Source organism: Cyprinodon tularosa, unplaced genomic scaffold (genome assembly GCF_016077235.1).
Source record: "Cyprinodon tularosa strain WSP-4 unplaced genomic scaffold, ASM1607723v1 ctg386, whole genome shotgun sequence".
In the NCBI taxonomy this organism is placed as follows: Eukaryota; Metazoa; Chordata; class Actinopteri; order Cyprinodontiformes; family Cyprinodontidae; genus Cyprinodon; species Cyprinodon tularosa.
Genome location: NW_024039103.1, coordinates 966,631 through 988,057, shown reverse-complemented (window position 1 = coordinate 988,057; position 21,427 = coordinate 966,631). Strand labels below are relative to the sequence as shown.

At 38.0% G+C, this 21,427-nt stretch overlaps 1 protein-coding gene across 4 annotated transcripts in view; it reads left to right on the top strand.

Annotated features, from left to right (window-relative positions):
- mybpc2a (myosin binding protein Ca) overlaps positions 1 to 21,427 on the top strand; it is a 125,493-nt gene that overhangs the window by 38,177 nt on the left and 65,889 nt on the right. For 2 of the 4 annotated variants that reach the window (XM_038297311.1, XM_038297309.1), the window contains 5 exons: positions 11,332 to 11,346; positions 11,711 to 11,794; positions 14,196 to 14,344; positions 17,773 to 17,890; positions 18,128 to 18,176. In XM_038297311.1, the coding sequence (XP_038153239.1) occupies positions 11,332 to 11,346; positions 11,711 to 11,794; positions 14,196 to 14,344; positions 17,773 to 17,890; positions 18,128 to 18,176 (415 nt within the window). The remainder of the gene's footprint in view (positions 1 to 11,331; positions 11,347 to 11,710; positions 11,795 to 14,195; positions 14,345 to 17,772; positions 17,891 to 18,127; positions 18,177 to 21,427) is intronic. The other 2 variants (XM_038297312.1, XM_038297310.1) reach the window with 1 other exon arrangement.

Genomic DNA, 21,427 nt, shown 5'->3' with positions numbered 1-21,427 from the left:
GAGCTGCAAACAAGACATTAGACCTGAACAAGCATGTCTGGTAGACCTTTCCTGCACTGCCTACTGTAGGCGCTTCTTCTTGATAGAATAAAACCTTTTCCACCTATTTTCTCATTCTGTCTCCTTGCTTCTCACTTGTACCAGAGTATGATGTGCTTGCTTGCACAGCATAGATCAAAAAAATTGACTCCAGCGTTTGTGATGTAATGTTGGTGTTGGCTGCACATTATATGAGCTCTCTGGTCGCTCCTTCACAGGCTATGAGGTTCAGCTGCTGCTGGCAGAGTCTCAGTGTTTCGATGGATGGATGCTCCAATCAACTAGAGAATATGTGACTGTTAGGACAGATTTAAAGGGCTTTTCTACATTTGTAACTCACTCTTTCTTTATATAGTTTTACGAGTATATAACACTGATTGACAGATACAAAAAGTTATTAAAAGAAAGTTTTTGTGCAATATCCATCTATGTGGCAAGGAGGTTAAAAAAACAGTTTGTAATAATAACATGGATTTAATGACTGAAATGTAATAAATTATACATTAATAAGTTATTTATTATAATTTATGAACTAAGAATCTCAACGTTTATGTTTGCACTGCCTCAAAAATTGCTATTATAATTATATAATTGCAGGTCAAACATTTACGAAGGCAGACATCTTTTTCAACTCAGAGCTGACAAACTACTGACTCTGGAAATTGTCATTATGCTCTAATGTGACTGCAGCAAGTTAGGCCTATATAAAATGTATATCTGATAAAGACGAATAACATAGTATTCATAAAATTATCTATGTAAAAAAAAATCATAGCTTGACAAGATGCTATTTTGCTCCATGACGACCTCCGCCTCGTTGGATGGGGAGAAGCAGTGGGGGGAGTGGTTCATTCATTCAGTCTGCAATCGGACTATTAGATGCTGCTGAAAAGTTGCACACTGTAGCTTAAAAAGAAAAAATATATATAATTTATCAACTGATTTTCTGACCAAAATTGATAATTTTACTGCTACAAAAAAAAAAAAAAAAAAAAAAATCATATTGTCACTTCTTTCAGAAAATGAAAATGGAATATTTTTTAGATTCAATATATAAATTTTTTTGTATTTTGAGGCATTATTTGGTATAATTTTAAGACTAGGGCTTATAGACGATACAAAAAACCCCCCACATATATCACAAAACACATCCAATAAAATTATTATTAAGTTTCAGACTCCAGAAAACTGTTTATTTCTATGCAGTCAACAGTTACCCCCGGCTCACACCGACTCCGGTCTTACCGTTGCGGTGCGGTGGGTGCGGCGCCGCAGTGATTCCAAGTCATTAAAAAGACGTAAACCTCTCTCACCGGCTGCTGAGCTGTCCGGCTGCGGTTACCGAGACACTCCGGCGCTGCAGAAAATTCCCGCAAGAAAGCTATCCTTGCGGCGTGCCGGAGCCCTCCGCAACAAGCTCTCGCAAATATCCTTATTTGGGCCGTGTTATCGCGTGAATTTAGGTGAACTCAAGTGAACTTCTGTTAAATCTCCGGACCTGTTCCCGGAGCCGCAGAGCCGCACCGCACCGTAGTCAAAAGGGCGTCGTGAGAGGGGGTGTGCGGGAGTTGCGGTCTCCGTCGGCTCGGTAACCGCACCGGAGCCAGTGTGAGCAAGGGGTTAGTTTTGGTTCATTTTGCATAATTTATTGCACCAATATGGCGTAATGTGGCATAAAGGGCATCTATTAATCTATGGTTCCACTGAGGGCTGCTCAGTGGCGCAGTGGGTAGTACTGCCGGCCCAGGGTCTTTCTTCATGGAGTTTGCATGTTCTCCCTGAGCATGTGTGGGTTCTCTCCGGGTACTCCGGTTTCCTCCCACAGTCCAAAAAACATGTCTGTTAGGTTAATTGGCTTCTCTAAATTCTCCTTAGGTGTGAGTGTGTGCATGAATGGTTGTTTGTCCTGTGTGTCTCTGTGTTGCCCTACGATGGACTGGCAACCTGTTCAGGGTGTACCCCCCCCATTGACTGCTGGAGATAGGCACCAGCACCCCTCGCGACCCCACTTGGGACAAATGTGTCAGATAATGAATGGATGGATGGATGGATGGTTCTGCTGAGGTTTAGTAGAGGCCCAGGTATCTTTGATAAGAAAATTATCTTTATTGTTAGTTCTGGGGTCTCATCTTGCCCTTTATAATATTATTGACATCTGTGTCCCTAGTTGATCCTGGTATCCACTTTTGGATGTGGGCGTGGCTTCACACTGGTGTGCAATCATCAATAAATGGCAGCAGCTCGTTCACAAAAATGATCGTATGCAGGCCAAACGAAATTTTATGTCTCTGTGTCGTTATCTTGCCTCTGTCTTAAACCGGCTGATCAGCTCTTGTGGCGATGGCTGCAGCAATAATATTCAATAAACCCTCAATGAGGTTCAAATCCTGTCCTTCTACAAGTGAATCAAACACAGTATCCCAACGGTCATTGGGCAATTCTTTAAAGACATTTGTAGTGTGAGGATATGCAAAAATCTGAGTGCTTTAAGATTTTCAGATAAAGACCGGCACTGAGTGTGGCCTGATGATATCGACCCCCCCAAAGCTTCTCATTAGACCTCCAGTGGATACATTTCCTCCCCACTTTCTGTAAAGACCTTGATTTCCAAATAAAATAAAAACTTTATTTTTATCTTAGAGGACTTTAGACCAAATTAGCTACAGTGCAGTTCTTTCACCTCATAGCTCAGGTAGGAGGATGGCCAGATATTGCGATCTGAAATATTGCCCATAAGTTCCCATTAGAATTTATATTTCCAGTGACCCTTGTGTTTACATAGCCGTGCCCCATTGCTGCTTTGGTCCTTAACAAACCTAACTCCAGCTGACTCCATCCTCAGTCCAGTCCCTGTGAAGCTCCCCCAAAATCTCGAATAGATTTTACAAGAAAATCTTCTCAATCCTGCTGTTATTCTGTTTTCTGTTACATACATTTTTCCTTTCACTTAACTTTTTATGTATACATTTAAATACAATGCTCTATTAACATCCAGCATAATCAGGAATGACATTTTGAGTCACACACTCCTTGGTCTCTGGTGCCAATGACACTTTGAGTTTCAAATATTGCAGGTTGTCACAAAAGTGACAAACCTATCTGAGTTTGAATTTCTGAGTGATATAAAATACTGAACATTTTCCACCATATTCAAATTTTTTCGAGCTGTGTCTGTGAACAGTGGCTACATTTATCTAACTGCACTTACAAATTCATGCACTGATACACAGATTTGTAGGTAAATTGAGGTTTAGTGCCCTGCCCAAGGGCAGGCTGACATAGGGTGGATCTGGAATTGAAAAGAAATGATAACAATAATGGCCTTTTTCATGAAAAGATTGTGTTTCTTCGGCACATAGAAAACAAGAGCAGAGTTCGATCATCCATCAATTTATAAGGTGCTCACAAAGGGAGATTTTCACCTCAAATCTCTGAGGGGAAATAGCGCTTCTGTGTGCTGCATTATAGTCATTTAGATGGAAAACAGTCGAGGTAAAAAGAAAGAACATCCATCCATCGTCGGGTGTAAGGTATCACAATATGATAAACATGATCCTGCCTTTATCGGCTTTTTTGAACGTTTAAATGTGAGATTTTTCTGGAAGTAAAAACAAAATGAAGCAAGTGTAAAACAGTAAGCACAAACCCAGCTCTTTTTTACTGGGTTTAAGAAGGAAAGAATCAGCTGAAAGTTTTTAATGTTATACATGATCATCAATACCCACTGCTCTAAAACCAGGGGTTCATACAGTTTCTACCTGCCGTGCATACTCGTGTGTTAGCCCAATTCCTGAGTGGAAAGACATTGGCAGTTGCTTATAGACAACTGTTTTTATCTATTAATCTAGAAAGCGATGTGATGTAATTTCTAAACAATTAGATTTTGCTCAGATAGAATTTTTGTGCACGGGTTAAGTGCAGGACCCATGTACAGAGGCTTTTGTCCTCAATACAGCTGTTGAATGGACTATATAATGGGACATTCACACCAAACACGATGCAGTACATTTTTCACCTCCATGCTGTTCTCTTGACATTTTCTGTGTCCAATGGGAAGAACTTCTTACCACATTATCAAATAGACAGTGCTGCTATCTGCTTGGGAACTATGACTGGATCATAGTTTCTTCTCGCCGTACATCCATCTGATCACAAACAAAAAGTATTACCCTGCTTTCTAGGACAGGTGGAGTTAAGGTAAGGAGGCACGTTGGAGCTCAGACAGGCGCAGCAGAAGGGGGGTGACGAGTACCAGCTCTGGAAGAGGAGCAAAGAGCATTCCTTACCTTATCCTACATTGACATTGACTTTTCTATCTTCCATTTTGATTTAAAACAAGTTTTGTCTCTGCTGTGTTCGTTCAATCTATAGCTCAGAAAAACATCCAGGCTGTGTCCGAACATCTGCCCTAACCCCTAAATCCCTCAATAGAGCGTGGAATATACAGTGGATTTTATAGTGAACTGCTAACTGACTGTTTGGACAGATGATCACTTCTTTCTGCTCCCAGTTGGTCATGTAACTACACCTCCCTGCACTTTACGTGTCGCCGCTACAACAAATCCCATGATGCTTTGCAATAAAAGCTCTCAACAAACCAATCTGGGATATATCTACTCGTCTAGTGACCATCCATGATCACTACATTTCGAGTCAACTACTTTTTCATCCAGTAGATTTTCTGACACTCATCTAAAATGGCGTAGCAATTGTATTGTGCCCTATATAGTGATTAGGGCGGGCATTCGGACACAGCTCCAGTCTCTGATTGGATTGAATCGACAGAAAACTTTAGATTTCAGAACTTTGGTGAAATACAGTCCTTGTTGACCACAGATTTGAATTGACTCTTTCTGCTCTAATCATGCTGTTAGCATGACTAGACCTTCACATCCTTAGCTGAATACAGTGGACCTCTATGAAGGTATTCAATGCAAATCTCTTGTGTTATAGGTGTTCACACCATTAGGAAGATATTCTTAAGGATATGTTTTTTGGCTGTTTAGGTGAAGCAAACTCCATGCAATGAAAGTTTTTCAAACATTGGATTCGCTGGCTGTGAACTCCCCAGTGCTGCCTTCGAGTCATGCATTTTACATTAAAACAACATTGTTGGAGCTATTTATTCCTTATTTCTTTGTCCATTTGAATTGTGTTAATCTATTCCTAAATGTATATTTTTTGTATTATTTACAGAGTTCTTTTGCAGGTTAAAATTCTTTATTCTATTAATCTTTGTTTCACTATTTTTCTTATTTATTTATTTATTTTTTTGTTCTAAGGTAAGACAGGAAGTAATGTCGATCAGTCGACTTTCTATAAGTGTAAGGGACTGGGAAAGGACCAGCAGGCATTTTGGGTTTGGGGCCTATGGGTTTTTACCACAGCAAGAGGGGTAACAGAAAGGACAAAGAAAAGTTTGAACTCTGTAATTGCTGCCTGAAATAGGAAAATAAACCATCTAGTATAATCATAAAGTTTGGACATTGAACCATCTTTTGCCTGTGTACAGAAACTTGACCCCAATGCCTTAGTAGTGGCTTAATGGAGCTTTTATTTGCTGTTTGGCTTGGCAAACAATCCCCACTACAAACATACAGTAACTGACCACAATTAAAACCACCCTTATTTCTGGTACATAGAACCTTATTATTTTGAGCTGCATGATGTAAAAACATCCTTCTACAGATACATTAGTCTGTGTTGGTTAGCTGTAACTGCAGTGTCTTTTCTTATTGAAAAAGCTGCATGATTTCTAATCAACAGCATATTCCAGAGGGTTAAAAGCCTGAAAACCTTCATGCGACACTAACAACATGTCTTCATACAGGCTGCAGTTTGTGTGTAATGCTTACAGTACATTAACTCTGCTTCACGTCTCATTGACTTCTGTTTATTTGCTAAAACTCTCCTTATTACTAATATCTGATGCCCAGCCTTCTGTAGGTAAATGCTCTCTTTTTCTCATTAGTGTGTCTGAACTTACAACCAGTAGCCTGGTTGTGTCAACAACCGTAATAATTAAAAGATATCTAGAATTCTAATAGTTACTGCAAAGCTTTTTGACATAGATAAAGAAGCCTAAAACAAAAGTCCAATAACAGTCTAATAAATGCGTCTTGAAAATGGCTTTATTTATTATTAATGCATCTGATTAGTAGACAGATGAAAGAAGTCGACTGTAAAATGAGTAAATGAGACTCAAGTAAAGTTAAGAGGCCGAAGAGAGTTTTAAAACAGACCAACTTTAAGGTTGTTTTAATGATTAGACTGCTTCCACTGTAGCATCCAAACAGATGATTAAGTCCTCCACAAATAAAGGCCTGCCGTATAAAGTATTATGTGTTGTGCCTGTAATTCTGATAGATTTATGCTGTCTATGTGTGAGATGAGCTCCATTGTACTTCAGCTGGAGAATATTACAGTCCAATATGTACATAATTAACACAGTTATGGTTCTGTTGTGAATGCCTTTTCATGCTGTATGAAATGTATTAATTGCCGCTACAATAAATTAGTAATAACTGTGAAATTAACAGTATTATTCAACTGCTGTATCTTTGGTGTCTTTGATAGCTTTAAAAAATCAGTAAATTGGCAGGGGTTTTAATTAAAAGCTTTGTCTAGTCAGCTAAAAATGTGCGCAGCATTTATCTTTTGGACACTAAAGTGTTGTCATTAATTCAATAATTTTCATCAAGGAAAGACAAGTGGGACAGGAGACTGAAAAATGCAGTTTATTGAGGATTTTATATCTTGGCACTCAGACCCATGCATGCAGGAGACAAATGCTAGTTGTATTTCTCTGCATTTCAGGTTCTGAAATTGCAAAGGATCATGTTTACATAGTCATGTTTTTTCAGACACATGGTATCTTCATTTTAATAATAACCAAACTATGGAATGTACTAAATAACTTCAATCAAATTCAGTTTATTTTAATATCACCAATCCACAACAGTTGTAGTATCAAGGAACTTGAATCACAAACTTAACAAACCCACTTGATTGTATTGATTCATTGACTTTGCAGGATTCACTCCTCCTGGAGGAACATTCAGTGACTTTAGACATTTGATTGTGTCCTTGACTCTGGACGATCCCTCACACCTATCAAGCATACACTGACAGTGGAGAGGAGAAAATACCTTCTAACAGAAATAATCCTTCGGCAAAACCACAGACATACAGAAAGGAACATAGAAGCACTGATTCATAAATGCCTTACAGTATATGTTAGAAAAGGTAACAGTGGCTGTGTCAAGGAAAGAAACAGTTAAGCTGAATAACTCTGAGCTGATTTTTATTTACTGTAAAACAAAAATATGAAAAAAAAAAAAGGACATTCAAATAGTCAGAGAAAAAGTTGAGCCCATAGCTATGTCTAGGAGAAAAACAGGACCAAGCAATAAAAACAGACCCAACTTTCTGATCTGTGTTGGAAGTTCTTGATGCCAGCAGCCCAGCTGATGCTTCCGTCAAGGATGATGTTACAGCTGAACAGAAAACCCAGGCCGAAAAGCTATTATTATGAGAAAAAGTAGAGAGAACATACAATTAGAAGTTAAATCCACAAATAATACAGAATTGGAGAGTAACAGAATAATGAAACAGAATAATGAAAAGTGGTCCATATGTCCTCCGGCAGACTAAGCCTATAGCAGCATAACTTAAAGAAAATGTAGAAGAATTACTGTTAAATTAACAGTTTGTTATTGCAGTTTTTGTGAAATCTGATATGAAGGGCAACAATGTTGGAATTTAACTCAGGGTTGGTCCATTTTTAAAGTTAGTTTTTTGTTTTTTCATTTGAACAATGATAACCAGATCTTTTACTTATGAAGAAATGCACCAATAAAACAAAGCTGTAAGAATAGCCAGATGCCTCAAAACAAACGCCTGTTTTACATTTTTTTTTTCATGCACTGTAATTAAAACTCATAATTATCTTTAAAAAAGAGGCTACCAGCACCTTTCTGTTATTTGTCTGTCCCTGCCTATTCATGCAGAGGGGCATCTTGGGCAAGAGGGGGGGAAATACCCTAAACAAGTTCAGCAGTCTATCACCGGGCAACAAAGACTCACAAAGGACAAACAACCATGCAGAGACAAACAAAAATGATTAGACAGACGAATACATCCATACTGATGTTTTTTGACTGTGAGAGGAAGCAAAAGTAGTAAAAGAGTAAAAAGGGAGAGCATTTTAATATCTACAGAGAAGGGTTCAAGTCGTAGTTTTGGTCAAACTTTGGCAATTAAGTCTTTGAAAAACATGCCAGTTAGGTTTATCATGCTTATCTATCAATCTGTCATTTACAATCCAGAGTTTCATACATTACTCTTATGCGCTTTTACAGTGTTAATGATAGCATGCCCAAATACCATAATGATACCTTTAAGGCTAGAAAAACTAAATAAATTAAACGCTTCAAGTATGATTGAATTTGCATTCAATCAATTTGCAAATAAATAAATAGAAAATAGTATGAATCTATCTGAGCTCTTCCACTTTTTTTTTTAACACTTTAATTACTATCCATCTTGTTTGGGGTTGCAATGTTGTGTTCTGCAACCACAACCTGTGATTAGTTTACCGCAATGACTTTCTGGAACATAGTGAAAAACTGTTAATCTGTGTACATGAACTTTTTTCAGTAATTAAAGCCTACATATCTGCACACAGCTGCCTCGTTTCATTAGACCTGACATCTGATCATGATAATAAATCTCAGAGGGTTATCAATTGAATTTGGCCCTCACTGCTCTTACTCATTAAAAAAATACAGTATTGATTTAAATCTCTCTTTACAATCTCAGTTTCTATAAATCATTAAAGCAGAATTCCACTTTTTTTTTTTATTTAACTGGATAACGTTCACTTAATTTGGCTGCCATGATTGACGTATTTCACTGTAATCTTTGAAAAACAGTCTGATGGGGATTGAATGAAAATAAAACAGCTTCTTCCTAAACCACTCGGTTTACACTATAAACACTTCTTGGTTTAGAGCAGATTAAGAACTGCTACTTTTCTACAGGCTCCTTTTCTTGAATAGATAGCTAATCTCTTAATCAGATTTTTTTTTCCTGTTGTTGAAAGGGGAAATGGGGAGAATACCCGGATTTCTGAAAAGGCCTCCAAAAGAAACAAAGACACCTATATAACATGTCAGTCAATCTTATATGAAAAGAACTCCTCAAAACAAACCAAACTAATATGTATTTGCAAGCCTAAAGAGAACTTTAAAACAGATATAAAAAAAAAGACAGCAATGTAAAAACAGCCTATATAAAATGAAGGCATTGAATGCTTCCTGTGCATCATTCAGTCTGAACCTTCTCCTGTTATACAGACAAAACATGTTTTTTTCTGGGCTTTTAAACTGAAATACAGCTGCTGGACATTTTATTTTACATTTGGAATCAAAGTCTGTGTGATTTTATCCATAGTGTTTCCTTAATTACTTAGAAGATTCCTTAGATTTAATCCTCATCAGAATAACTAACTGTTCACCTTCAGATTTGGGCTTCAGAGCACTGCTTATAAAAAATAAAGAGTTGTCACAGAGACAGCTACTTACCCAAGGCTGACACTCTGATGAATGCAACAAACACCTCACAATCTGCGTTACACACTATTTGGGAGCAAAATAAGTATATATACATCATCACAACCCCCCTTTAATTCTCTTGCATATTCCAAAAAAAGAAACAAAAAAGTTTTTTTTTACTCTAAATTATTTTACCCTGTGAGCACTCATAACTTTAGTCTAATACCTAGTTGTTGTTGTTTTTTTTTTTTTTTTTTTTTTTTTTTCCATGCAATCATGGCCAATAAAACCTATTTGGATTCTAATAATATTCTATAATAAAGTAGGTTAGCATGGTTAGCAGGTCCAACTTTTATCTGAATAATGAATTTTCTTCAGATTATGTAAAAAACAAAACAAAGATATAATCTGCAAAAATGTTTATCTGTATCATGTTGCCAAATAATATTGAGACTGGGAAGAAGGTCGAGTCAAAACAAAACCTGTCTGAGTTTATATCCCTGTGGGATGTCATAACTAATCCTGGAATTTGATTGCGACTCCGTACAGATAAGAACCAGCTGGACTTGGACCAGATCAAAACTGTATCTTATGATTTTAAAGAAAATCTCAGCATCAGTAAAAGTGAATAAACTGATCTATGCAAAGGTAGACCAGAACAAAATAGAGAATAAGGCTGCAAGACGGCACAGTGAGGTTAAATTTAATTAGGTTACAACAAAGAGAACAGCTTACACACAATAAACCGGATGAAACATTCCAATAAGAAAAAGAAATAAGTCGAATTTTTCACATAACATAACAACAGAAACCATAATCCAAGGAACTTATAGGTGTGGCAAATCCCAGTGCATATCTAACGGTGTGAGCCATATTAAGGGGAGATTCTGCTGCTTATTTTACTTTAAACATGAACAAAAATCCAATTGCTCTCTGGTTTAGGTCAGAATCGATCTGATTTAGAATAAATCCCACATTCGTTCTTTTTTTATAGTTTGCATGAAAGTCTGAATTGAAATCAAATAAATATAAAATAAATGTGCAGGACATAACATTCCTGCAAAATATATGAGATTATTCCATATATTATACACTTCTTCAATTATTAATAGAGTCTATAAAAAGTCCCTGCAGGATTTTGCATGTCATAGAATATAATAGACTGGATACGAGTAACAGTGTAAGACTGCAAACATTCAGAAGTGTCCCCTGGGTTTCTTTTCCGAGATCAGTTTTTCCCTACTTAGCATTCCAACTGAAACCCTGTAAATCATCCTGAACATCTGAACTTGGATCTTTTCTCAGGGGTACTTTTGATTAAAAGATACAATTAACTGAACCCATAAAAGCCGATAGGAGAGAGGCGCCGACAGCATGGCTCTTTGAATTTATGGAGAAGCATGACCTTATTTGACACGTGACCCTGGATCCATTTACTCAGCAACTGGATTCAACCAATGGATGTTCACACAGGGTTTTCCTACTTGTTTCTTGCCTTCTTTCCCTTTGAAGACTCAAAGTTTGTATGTCTTCGGAGCAACATAAACATAAAGAATATTAAATGTGCATAGAGAGACTTTGGGAGACACAGTTTCCTACGGTTGTGTTGGAGACAGATGGAGGTGTGCTTTTTGGTAGAGTGAAAGCACGTTGATTTGGTTATTAACAGCCAGTGCGGGTTCTGCACAGACTGATGTGCTCCTCATTCTCTCTGTCTTTTTTTCCTCCTTTGGTGCAGAGTTGCCCCTTGATGGTAAGACAAATTAATGTTTCAGTGTCTCTGTGAAGTATACTGACTGACAAGCAAACGCATAACTTAAATACACACACTACACCTTTATTTTCCTGGCAGATGATTTATGATCTTGAATAAAGAGAGCAGAAACCCAGAGCTCAGAGCAAAGAGAAGATAATTTAATGTTTCACCACCCTTTTCCCCTTAAATTAGAACTAAAAATGTCCCCTTTAGGTCAGAGAGCTTCAGTAACTCAGGTGATTTAGTGATTTGCTTGGTCCGTTTGTCTCTGGATGTTGTCTATTATCTGTGCATTCATCGGTTCTGCCGGATCTTGCTATCCTGTCCTAATTTGTCCTTTGTGATCTGACTCCAATCACAGATGCTCCACCTGGAGAAGGTCCTCAGATGTCTGAGCAGAGCAGTCTGTTTGTGGTGAAGCCGGAAAGCGCCACTGCTACGAAAGGTTTGTCAAAACAGGCTTTGACTTTCACAGAAGTATGATGTAAAAAAAAAAAAAAATAGGGTATTTCCACCTTTTATTCAACAGGCTGTATATAGTTTTTTTTTTTTTTTATTAAATTTTTTTTATTTTATTTACTTTTTGGTGGGAGTCCACTCAATTCAACGCCCTGGAATTATTTGTCCACTGAACTTTGAAGATGCGGCCCAAATCTCTCAGATTTTTAGCACAGATAATGTTAAAGTGCAAATTTTCTGATTATGCACAAAAAACCCTTTGGTGACTTTAAATGTGTCATTTTCCTCTGGTGAATACAATTCTTTATTTTTTCAATCTAAAACCACAAAAGCTAACAAGATAGAACGTTTAAAAAATATTTAATCATAGGAGAGAACAATAAATTGAAAATGTGGTTGCTAGAAATATATAATCTATTGTTTTGAGAGAAAGTCCTTACACAAAACTTTTACATGCAGAATAGACATTTAGTTCTCTGTAAGTTGATTAATGAAATTCAATTCAATACAGTGGTTCCTAGAAGGCAGATCTTTTAGTTATCAGCCTCCACTCCTGTAGATCCAACTACCAGTTTTAGTAAGTGAGGCAGACACCCTGTCTACTTTAAAGGCTTTGCGTGAAACTTTCCTTTGTAAAAAAGCTTATATTAAGTGGCTCAGGCTATCCTGAGCTATCTCTACAGTTATGCTGCTATAGGCTTAGTCTAATGGAGGACATGGGGACCACTTTTCCTCATTCTGCTTCTGTTTTTTAAGTTTATGTCTCTGCTTTGTCTTGTCCTTCATCTGGTCTGTTCCAATGTGCCTTGCTACACAAATTGAGACAGAAAAATCAGCTTTGCTGCTGCCATCAAACTGTCTTTATGGATGTTGGAGCTTAGCCTGTTTTTCAGTGTTATCCTGTTCCTCTTACTGTGACTAAAGGCAATTCCCACTGAAAATAGTATTGGGAAAGAGGTGTTTTTCAAACATGGGTCGACCTGCTAACAATCGACTTTTGGCATTGTTTCCATTGTCTAAAAAAGCTGGATCTAACCCCTCCCTGGCAAGCTGTTTGGACTCTTTCCCCCCGCTGCTGCATGTCTGGTGACACCATTATGCTGAGTTTGAGTTGACAATGTCACCAGTGTGACATAAATCAGGAAAGTAAGCAATGGATTGCAGCGCATAAGGAAACCGGCCGATAGTCAGTGTGCTTCATTGTTTTGCTATTTTATCTGTCTGAATCTCTCTTAACCATGCTGCGCAATGATTATTAAATGTAAACAGAGTTGTCTCAGCTTGTTAGATCAGACGATACTGGCATGGTGTGTTGAGGTCTGTATGTTGCGCCCAATAGTATCACGTAAATTAACAGGTCAGCCTGGGTCTGGTGTTTCCATCAGAGCCGAGGGGATTGCAATACATGTCACTTACAGAGTCTTTTGACCTGGGTAGACACTGGTCAGTGAGCTGTTCCCACTGCCACTAAAAGCCGATTGTTCCCGGTTTTAAACTGGTTTTTCTGCCACTGGGAAAGTGGTATTGTTTTATATGCTCTATTTTATCCTCTGACATGGGAGCTGACTCGGAGCTCGTCTTCATGGCTGTGTCTTTACAAGACAGGGCCCCCTGTGAAGCTGATTGACAGTTAACCTTTGTATCTCTACTTCTTTCCTCTCCACTGTCACTGCAAGCATGTTTTGTGTGACAGGACTGCTGTTGAGTCAATGAGTTGATGCAATCAGTTGGTTTTCCTAGATAGAAAACTTTGAACCAATCTGATTGTATAATCTGGTTGAATTGTCTTTGTAAAGTGCCTTAGATAAAATGAATTGAATTGACGAAATAAAATGAATTGAATTGAATCTTCTTGGTAGCCTTGCTGACCATTTTCCTTTGTGTCTTTTTACATTTATTTTTTCTAATGCCTTCTTTTCATTGTGTCTGGTTCCTAAACATCATTATTTTGTTTTTGTGATCTTAACCTGACTGATACATTTTGTACAATGAGATCCCTTTGATGGTTTTGGACCACTCATTAAATATTTACTTTGTCAAAAATATGAAACAAAATGTACATAAAATTCATAAAAACAGCTCAACCTCATTTGAGGGTTGAAGTTATCTAAAAAAAGGCAGCATCCGGTTTATTTTACCAAAAGCCTTTTTTTTTATATCGGTTTTAAACTGTGCGGGCTTGACGTCACAATAACTGTGACATATTTTTGCCAAGATTTGATCATGATTTAATTTCTCTACATCACACAATGCTGATATTTTAATGGGATTGTTTACTTTACACCCGCAAAATCCTCAAGTGGCCACTCTGTACAAAATGTCCACAGAGAGGACAAACTGTTTGTGTGTCTTGAATAAAAAATGTCCTTTATCTTTGTTCACGGCAGGGAAGGACATCACGTTTGTGGCCAAAGTCGACTCCTCGACTCTGACAAGGAAGCCTGTCATGAAATGGCTGAAGGGGAAGTGGCTCGACCTGTCTAGCAAAGCTGGGAAGCACCTGCAGTTTAAGGAGTCTTACGACAGAAACACCAAGGTACAAGTCTATCGTTTATGTCATGACCTGTGTGTGCTTTGCCTTTCAAGCTTTCACAGCTCTGTAAGGTTACTGTTGGACTTTATCATGATTTTTGTGGCGTTTTTATATCACCCAAATGCGGAAATGTGGAGGCAGAGATGAGTTTTGCTGATTTAATTGAATTCCCAAAGGCAACATAAGCAGAATCCAAAAAACAAAAATACTGAAAACCAAAAAATCCAGGAAATGCCTGGGAGAGACACATGCAGGGAGCCAAGTAACAACAAAGCAACTAAACAACAAGAAACCAGCAATGAGGAACCGCAGAGGTGGTGTATATACAGGTGCTGGTCATAAAATTAGAATATCATGAAAAAGTAGATTGATTTCAGTAATTCCATTTAAAAAGTGAAACTTGTATATTATATTCATACATTACATACAAACTCATATATTTCAGATGTTTATTTTGTTTAATTTTGATGATTACAAATGACAACAAATGAAAATCTCAAATTCATCATATCAGAAAATTAGAATATTACTGAAGACCAATAAAAACAAAGGATTTATAGAAATGTTGGCCAACTGAAAAGTATGAACATGAAAAGTATGAGCATGTACAGCACTCAGTATTTAGTTGGGCCTCCTTTGGCCTGTATTACTGCAGCAATGCGGCGTGGCATGGAGTCGATCAGTCTGTGGCACTGCTCAGGTGTTATGATAGCCCAGGTTGCTCTAATAGTGGCTTTTAGCTCTTCTGAATTGTTGGGTCTGGTGTATTGCATCTTCTTCTTCACAATACCCCATAGATTTTCTATGGGGTTAAGGTCAGGAGAGTTTGCTGGCCAATTAAGAACAGGGATACCATGGTCCTTCAACCAGGTACTGGTAGCTTTGGCACTGTGTGCAGGTGCCAAGTCCTGTTGGAAAATGAAATCTGCATCTCCAAAAAGTTGGTCAGCTGCAGGAAGCATGAAGTGCTCTAAAACTTCCTGGTAGGTGGCTGCGTTGACCCTGGACCTCAGAAAACACAATGGACCAACACCAGCAGATGACATGGCACCCCAAACCATCACTGACTGTGGAAACTTTACACTGGACTTCAAGCAACGTGGATGAAGTGCCTCTCTTCTTTTCCTCCAGACTCTGGGACCTTGATTTCCAAAGGAAATGCAAAATTTACTTTCAACAGAGAACATGACTTTGGACCACTCACCAGCAGTCCAGTCCTGTTTCTCTTTAGACGCTTCTGACGCTGTCTGTGGTTCAAGAGTGGCTTGACACAAGGAATGCGACAGCAGAAACCCATGTCTTTCATACGTCTGTGTGTGGTGGTTCTTGAAGCACTCACTCCAGCTGCAGTCCACTCTTTGTGAATCTCCCCCACATTTTTGAAGGGGTTTTGTTTCACAATCCTCTCCAGGGTGCGGTTATCTCTCTTGCTTGTACACTTTTTTCGACCACATCTTTTCCTTCCCTTCGCCTCTCTATTAATGTGCTTGGACACTGAGCTCTGTGAACAGCCAGCCTGTTTAGCGATGACCTTTTGTGTCTTGCCCTCCTTGTGCAAGGTGTCGATGGTCGTCTTTTGGACAACTGTCAAGTCAGCAGTCTTCCCCATGATTGTGTAGCCTATAGAACTAGACTGAAAGACCATTTAAAGGCTTTTGCAGGTGGTTTGAGTTAATTAGCTGATTAGAGTGTGGCACCAGGGGCCATCAATTTTGAACCTTTTCACAATATTCTAATTTTCTGATATGATGAATTTGAGATTTTCATTTGTTGTCATTTGTAATCATCAAAATTAAACAAAATAAACATCTGAAATATATGAGTTTGTATGTAATGTATGAATATAATATACAAGTTTCACTTTTTAAATGGAATTACTGAAATCAATCTACTTTTTCATGATATTCTAATTTTATGACCAGCACCTGTATATGGGGAACAGAACAAAGCATTGGCTGATGAGCTGATATGGAGCAGGTGTGAATAGAACTACCTAGAAAGGAGCAAAAGGGAACAGAAACAAACACTAGGGGGCAACAGAGAGTAACTCAAGAACACAACACTGCTAGAAAACAACTAAAAAGACACATTTCAGATTTTCTAAAAGTCGATATACTGTATTGAGGTGAGGTTGTGTAAAATTTTATATGTTCGCAATCATATGAACCATCATCATACAGACAAGTAGTAGTTACTTGCAGGGATCTACTACATTGGAAAAATGCTTAAAAGTGATAAATGTTTAGCCAGTTCATCATGGTCAAAAGAAAACCAAAAATAAATTATAAACAGTAATTTTCTTTTACCCTAAATATTTAAACTTGTTCAATCTATCATTTAGTGTTCAGGAAGGGTTTAAAGTCTAACAGCAATATCATTACAGATACATGAATTAGCTTACATAAAGGATTACATTTGTTGGATTTGACATCATCAAGTAAGAAAAATAATTCATGTTTAGTCAATTACAGTATATCACTTTTTCAAAAAAAAAAAAAAAAAAAAACTAGAGCGTTTTTTTTTTACATTTGTCATTTAAAATTGTCATTAACATCTGGAGTTGCATGTGTTTTTTAAATAATATTTTTTAGCAATACATTTGTTGAGTTAAAAAGACAATAAATAAGTAAAAATATAGCCGGTTTAAATTATTCTTGATACGATTTTCTATTCATTTTGCTCTAGGTTTATTTACTGGTAGGCTTGCACCTAATTCAATTTCATTGGATGAAGACTGAAATAATATGAAATAACAAAATTAAACAAAAAAGATTTCAGAAAAATTTTGTTGACTAATTCATATAATCAAGTTAAAATGAACCCCCTCTTTGGTTTAACATGTTTATGTACTAGGTTATAATATAAATTCTGGCCTAAAATCCTACCTCAAATGCTTCTCATTCAATATTTTCATTATTTAAATGGAAAAGCAAGTGTGAACTAGAATATTCTGATTAAAACTGTCGAATAATAGATCATTAACACTGTTGAACCTCTTAAAAAGCAGGAATTTTAGCATTTTGCTGTAATATTAGATGCCTTTAAAAATGCCAGGGCAGAATTGCATCATCAATGGGCTAACAAAAAGCAATCGGTTTTTCGTCTTAAGCTGGGAAATGTTGTGCGCAAATTTACTAACCATTTGAAATGTATCATCCCACATTAAATTTGAAAAATATGTCCTTACAAATTCCTTAAAAACCTACCCTGTCCAATTGAAACTGTAGTCTATAGACCCTTACAGCAGTTAGCATGTTAAATCTTCAAGGCAGGACAATTGAAGAACAGCTGAACAATTCAAAGCTTTCAAAAACCAGATATATTTTTTATGACGCTGGGACTGAGGTGGGGTGTACAGACTATAAACCTGTTAGCATGTATCTGACAATGACTATGTGCGTTCTCAGCGTTTCACCTCTTCTCTCTGTCAGATCTACACTTACGAGATGAACATCATCAAAGTGGTGGATGGAGACGCAGGTGGTTATCGCTGCGAGGTCACTGCCAAAGACAAGTGCGACACCTGCACCTTCGAAGTCTCTGTGCAGGGTAGGTCTGCCGAAAGACACTTAATCACATTATTGTCATTTTCCATTCAACGTGTCCGCCATTACTATGTAACTGACTTTGTCAGCCAATAACTCAGTGAGTGCGATGCACATTAGATCCTGTCATTTAGTGGCCTCATGAGGTCATCAGTCCATTATTTCTTTGGTGCTTGAGCCTGGTGTGTAATGAATTAACCTCACTGAGCACTCACCAGCCTTCCCTCTTCTACCCGCTCAGCTGTACAAGAGGAGCAGGAGGACAACATCTTGGAGGCGTTTAAACGATCGTGAGTGTCAGTTTCGACGAGGGTCTTCTCGACATGTCACCCGTCACACTGCCTCGCTCTGTGGCTGCCTGTAGATCGCCGCCTCTGGGCTTCTGTCAGTCTCAGCTGGCGTCTCTGCCCATGTGTCTGTCAATCTTTCACTGCTTGCATGATCTGTTTGCTGTCTCTCACATTCTGTCACATCTTTAATTATCTGCTTTCTGTATTTCATCATGTGTTTCAGTTAATATCTGCTGAGAGAATTTATGGACACTGTAAAAAACATTCATATTTGTTTGTGCTGTTTTTCACAGTTAAATGTTTCTAATCATTTAAACCTAGGTAAAAGAAAGGGTTAGTAAGATCTATTAGAACTAACCCCCTCCACAATTCAACATGCAAAAACATACTATGTACTCAATAGAAACACCTGTTTTAGCTTGATTTTACTAGCCACAGCCAAGCCTGCCTACTGTCACACCTGCTGAATTAAGATCATTCTTAAATAGAAATTATCTGGTGGCCTGAGGAAGGCTGCGAGATGTCAAAATGCAAGACGTCGCACCCTATTTAAAGAATTTTTAACACAAATAGAAAATAAATCAATGACATCTATCAGTCAGAGAATATTAGAGGTTAGAAAAATTTAGAACATTCCGTTTCTAGTGCTTTGGGGCTCTTGCAAAACACAGTGACAGATATTTTGTGGAAATGGAGCAGACATGAAGCAGCAGTAGATTTTGTCAGGAGCCAAAACATTTAAACTCCTCCAGGACTGTTTTCACTCATTTAAGGTCAGATATCTTAATGAGAAAGAGACTGGGCAAACATTAAAGAAAAGTTTCAAGATTCAACAGTCTGAGATGTTCAAGGTGCTCAGTAGCACGCCTATACCATAAACACTCCAAACCATACATTAAACCAGGCATATAATGTATGATTCTTTTGTCATTGTTGCACAGATTTTTCTGTCGTGCAATAATTTTTTGGATCGGGCCAAGTTTTAGCTTCATCGTGCGTCCTGCATTGTGTAGTACACACTAGGTAAAAGTAGGCGATTAAACTCTCAAGGCCACCTTTCAAATCAGAACGGTACGCCTGAATGAAAATCTAAAAATTTTGAAATTAGTGAGATGATCATATCATGCTCTTGAAGCAGTGATTAAAGCCCGGCGTACACTGTGCGATTTTCGGGGCAATTTTCCAGTCGTGCGAGAATCTTTCAATCGCGGCCAAATTTCAGCCTGAATGTGCGCCGTGAGTCGTGTAGTGTACAGGGGGTTACGAGGGGCGATCAACACCTCACGACCACCTCCTGATTAGCAATCGTGACCGTCTTGGGCAAATCGCTCAGGGTGCAAAGAAGGATTCTTCTTTTTATTCTTCCTCTCAGATGTAAACACAGCAGCATGGCAGGGATGCAATGAGTCTGTAAAATTGACAGACCGTAGTAGCCACGTTTGCTCAGCTATGTCTTTTTTTCAAATACGTCGTCGCCTTTTCTTTTTATGACTTTCAGCACAAAATTGCACCAATTGACAAATCAGTGCATTTCACTATAGTTAGCCTAATATCCCTCTTCTATTTGTTTGGCTTCAGGATAGAGAGCTACAGAGCAGCTCCATCTTACTGCGGAGCTGAGTCCGATGTGGTTTTTAGTTGTACAGTGTGAGCAGGTAGATAGCATCGGAGCGTCGGGCCGAACATAAATCATGAGCTGCTGCTCACACTGTGCGACTAAATCGCAAGGTTTTGCCGTACAACGTGCAATGATTGAAAAAAATCGCACAGTGTACACCCGGCTTAAGAGCCAATTTACCTCAACTTCACGCACCGTGTATGTTCAAACAATTCTTCCTTGTTTCTGACTTAACTAGCAGATAGATGCGACCAACCAATGCCATCTCTCTACAGCTCTGAGCCAGGTATGTGGTTTTTGGTCATACAGAGTGAGCAGTCAGATCGCATCAGAGCATTGGCCGTACAGTGTAAGAATAATTGTGAGCTGTGAACTTTCAAATCCTGTGATTTAATCATACAATTTCAGCTGTAGCTGAGTACAATTATTGAAGATAACATAAAGTGTATGCCCAGCGTTAATGTTATGATAAAGTAATACACAGCCATTGTTTTTCCTGATAGTGTTTATGTAGTCTTGTTTGAACGTGAAAATAATTTTTGCACCTGGAAGCATCAGCAGACAAAAACACTGCCGGACCATCGCCATCTGCTGCTGCAATATTGTACCTACAATCTTGTTATTGCAAAAGAAAAAAAAAACACTTGTTTACAAACAAATGTGGCAAAAACAATTATGATTTAACTGTTAACCCTTTAAATGCAACCAGAGAGAGCTACAGATGTAGAAATTCATAAAGTGATGGTTTGTGACTAGGTCCCTGTAAGCTCAAGCCCACTTTGTTTACACATTAGAATGTCCATCTCTGACTAGCAGAAAAGTGGCCCAGTCAAAGTCCTGACTTAATGAGATTGAGAAAACCATTTACAGTCCGTGCATGACTGATCACCCTAAAACGACTGAAATAAAGCAATTCTTCAAAGAATTTTTCAAAATTTTTCCAAAGCTGATGAGGTAGAGCCAATGGCATTGTGACTGGAGCACAACCAGTTTTACTGTCAGGGAGTTTACAGCGATTTTACACAGTGCTGGCTTTGTTTGAATTGTTGGTTCCTCTTTATTAAATAATCAAGGATTTGAAACTATTGTTGCACCGATGCCATTTTTTGGCCCCACATATGATACCCGGCTGTGCAGTATTGGCCTATATCCATACTATCTGTTTGAAATAAATGTGTGTGTGTATATATGAAGAACTGCATCCTACGTGGATGTAGAATAATTGCTATCATGGCTTTGTCAAGCATCTGCCTATCTTTGTTAAGCAGCAAAAATACTAATACAAAGCGAAGCAAGTAGAACTTTTTATTGCCTATTTGGATTGGGTGACAATAGTTGAATAAATCTTGGGCTCTCAAACTGGTATCGGTGCCCTATTTGTTGGTATACCCGATACCGCCATTTTAGTGATGGATCGGGGTCCCGTCCGTACTGATATGGGTATCGGTGCAACACTATTTGAAACCCATTTTTTTTCTCAGGTTATCATCGTCTAATATCAAAATTATTTTGAGGATGTATAATAAAAAAGCTAGAACAGAGGAAGCCAGCAAAAATATTTTTTTCTGTTTGCAAGTCTTTCTTTGTAAAGGGTAGCCAAGGATTAATATTTGTATTATCTCCTCTAAAATAC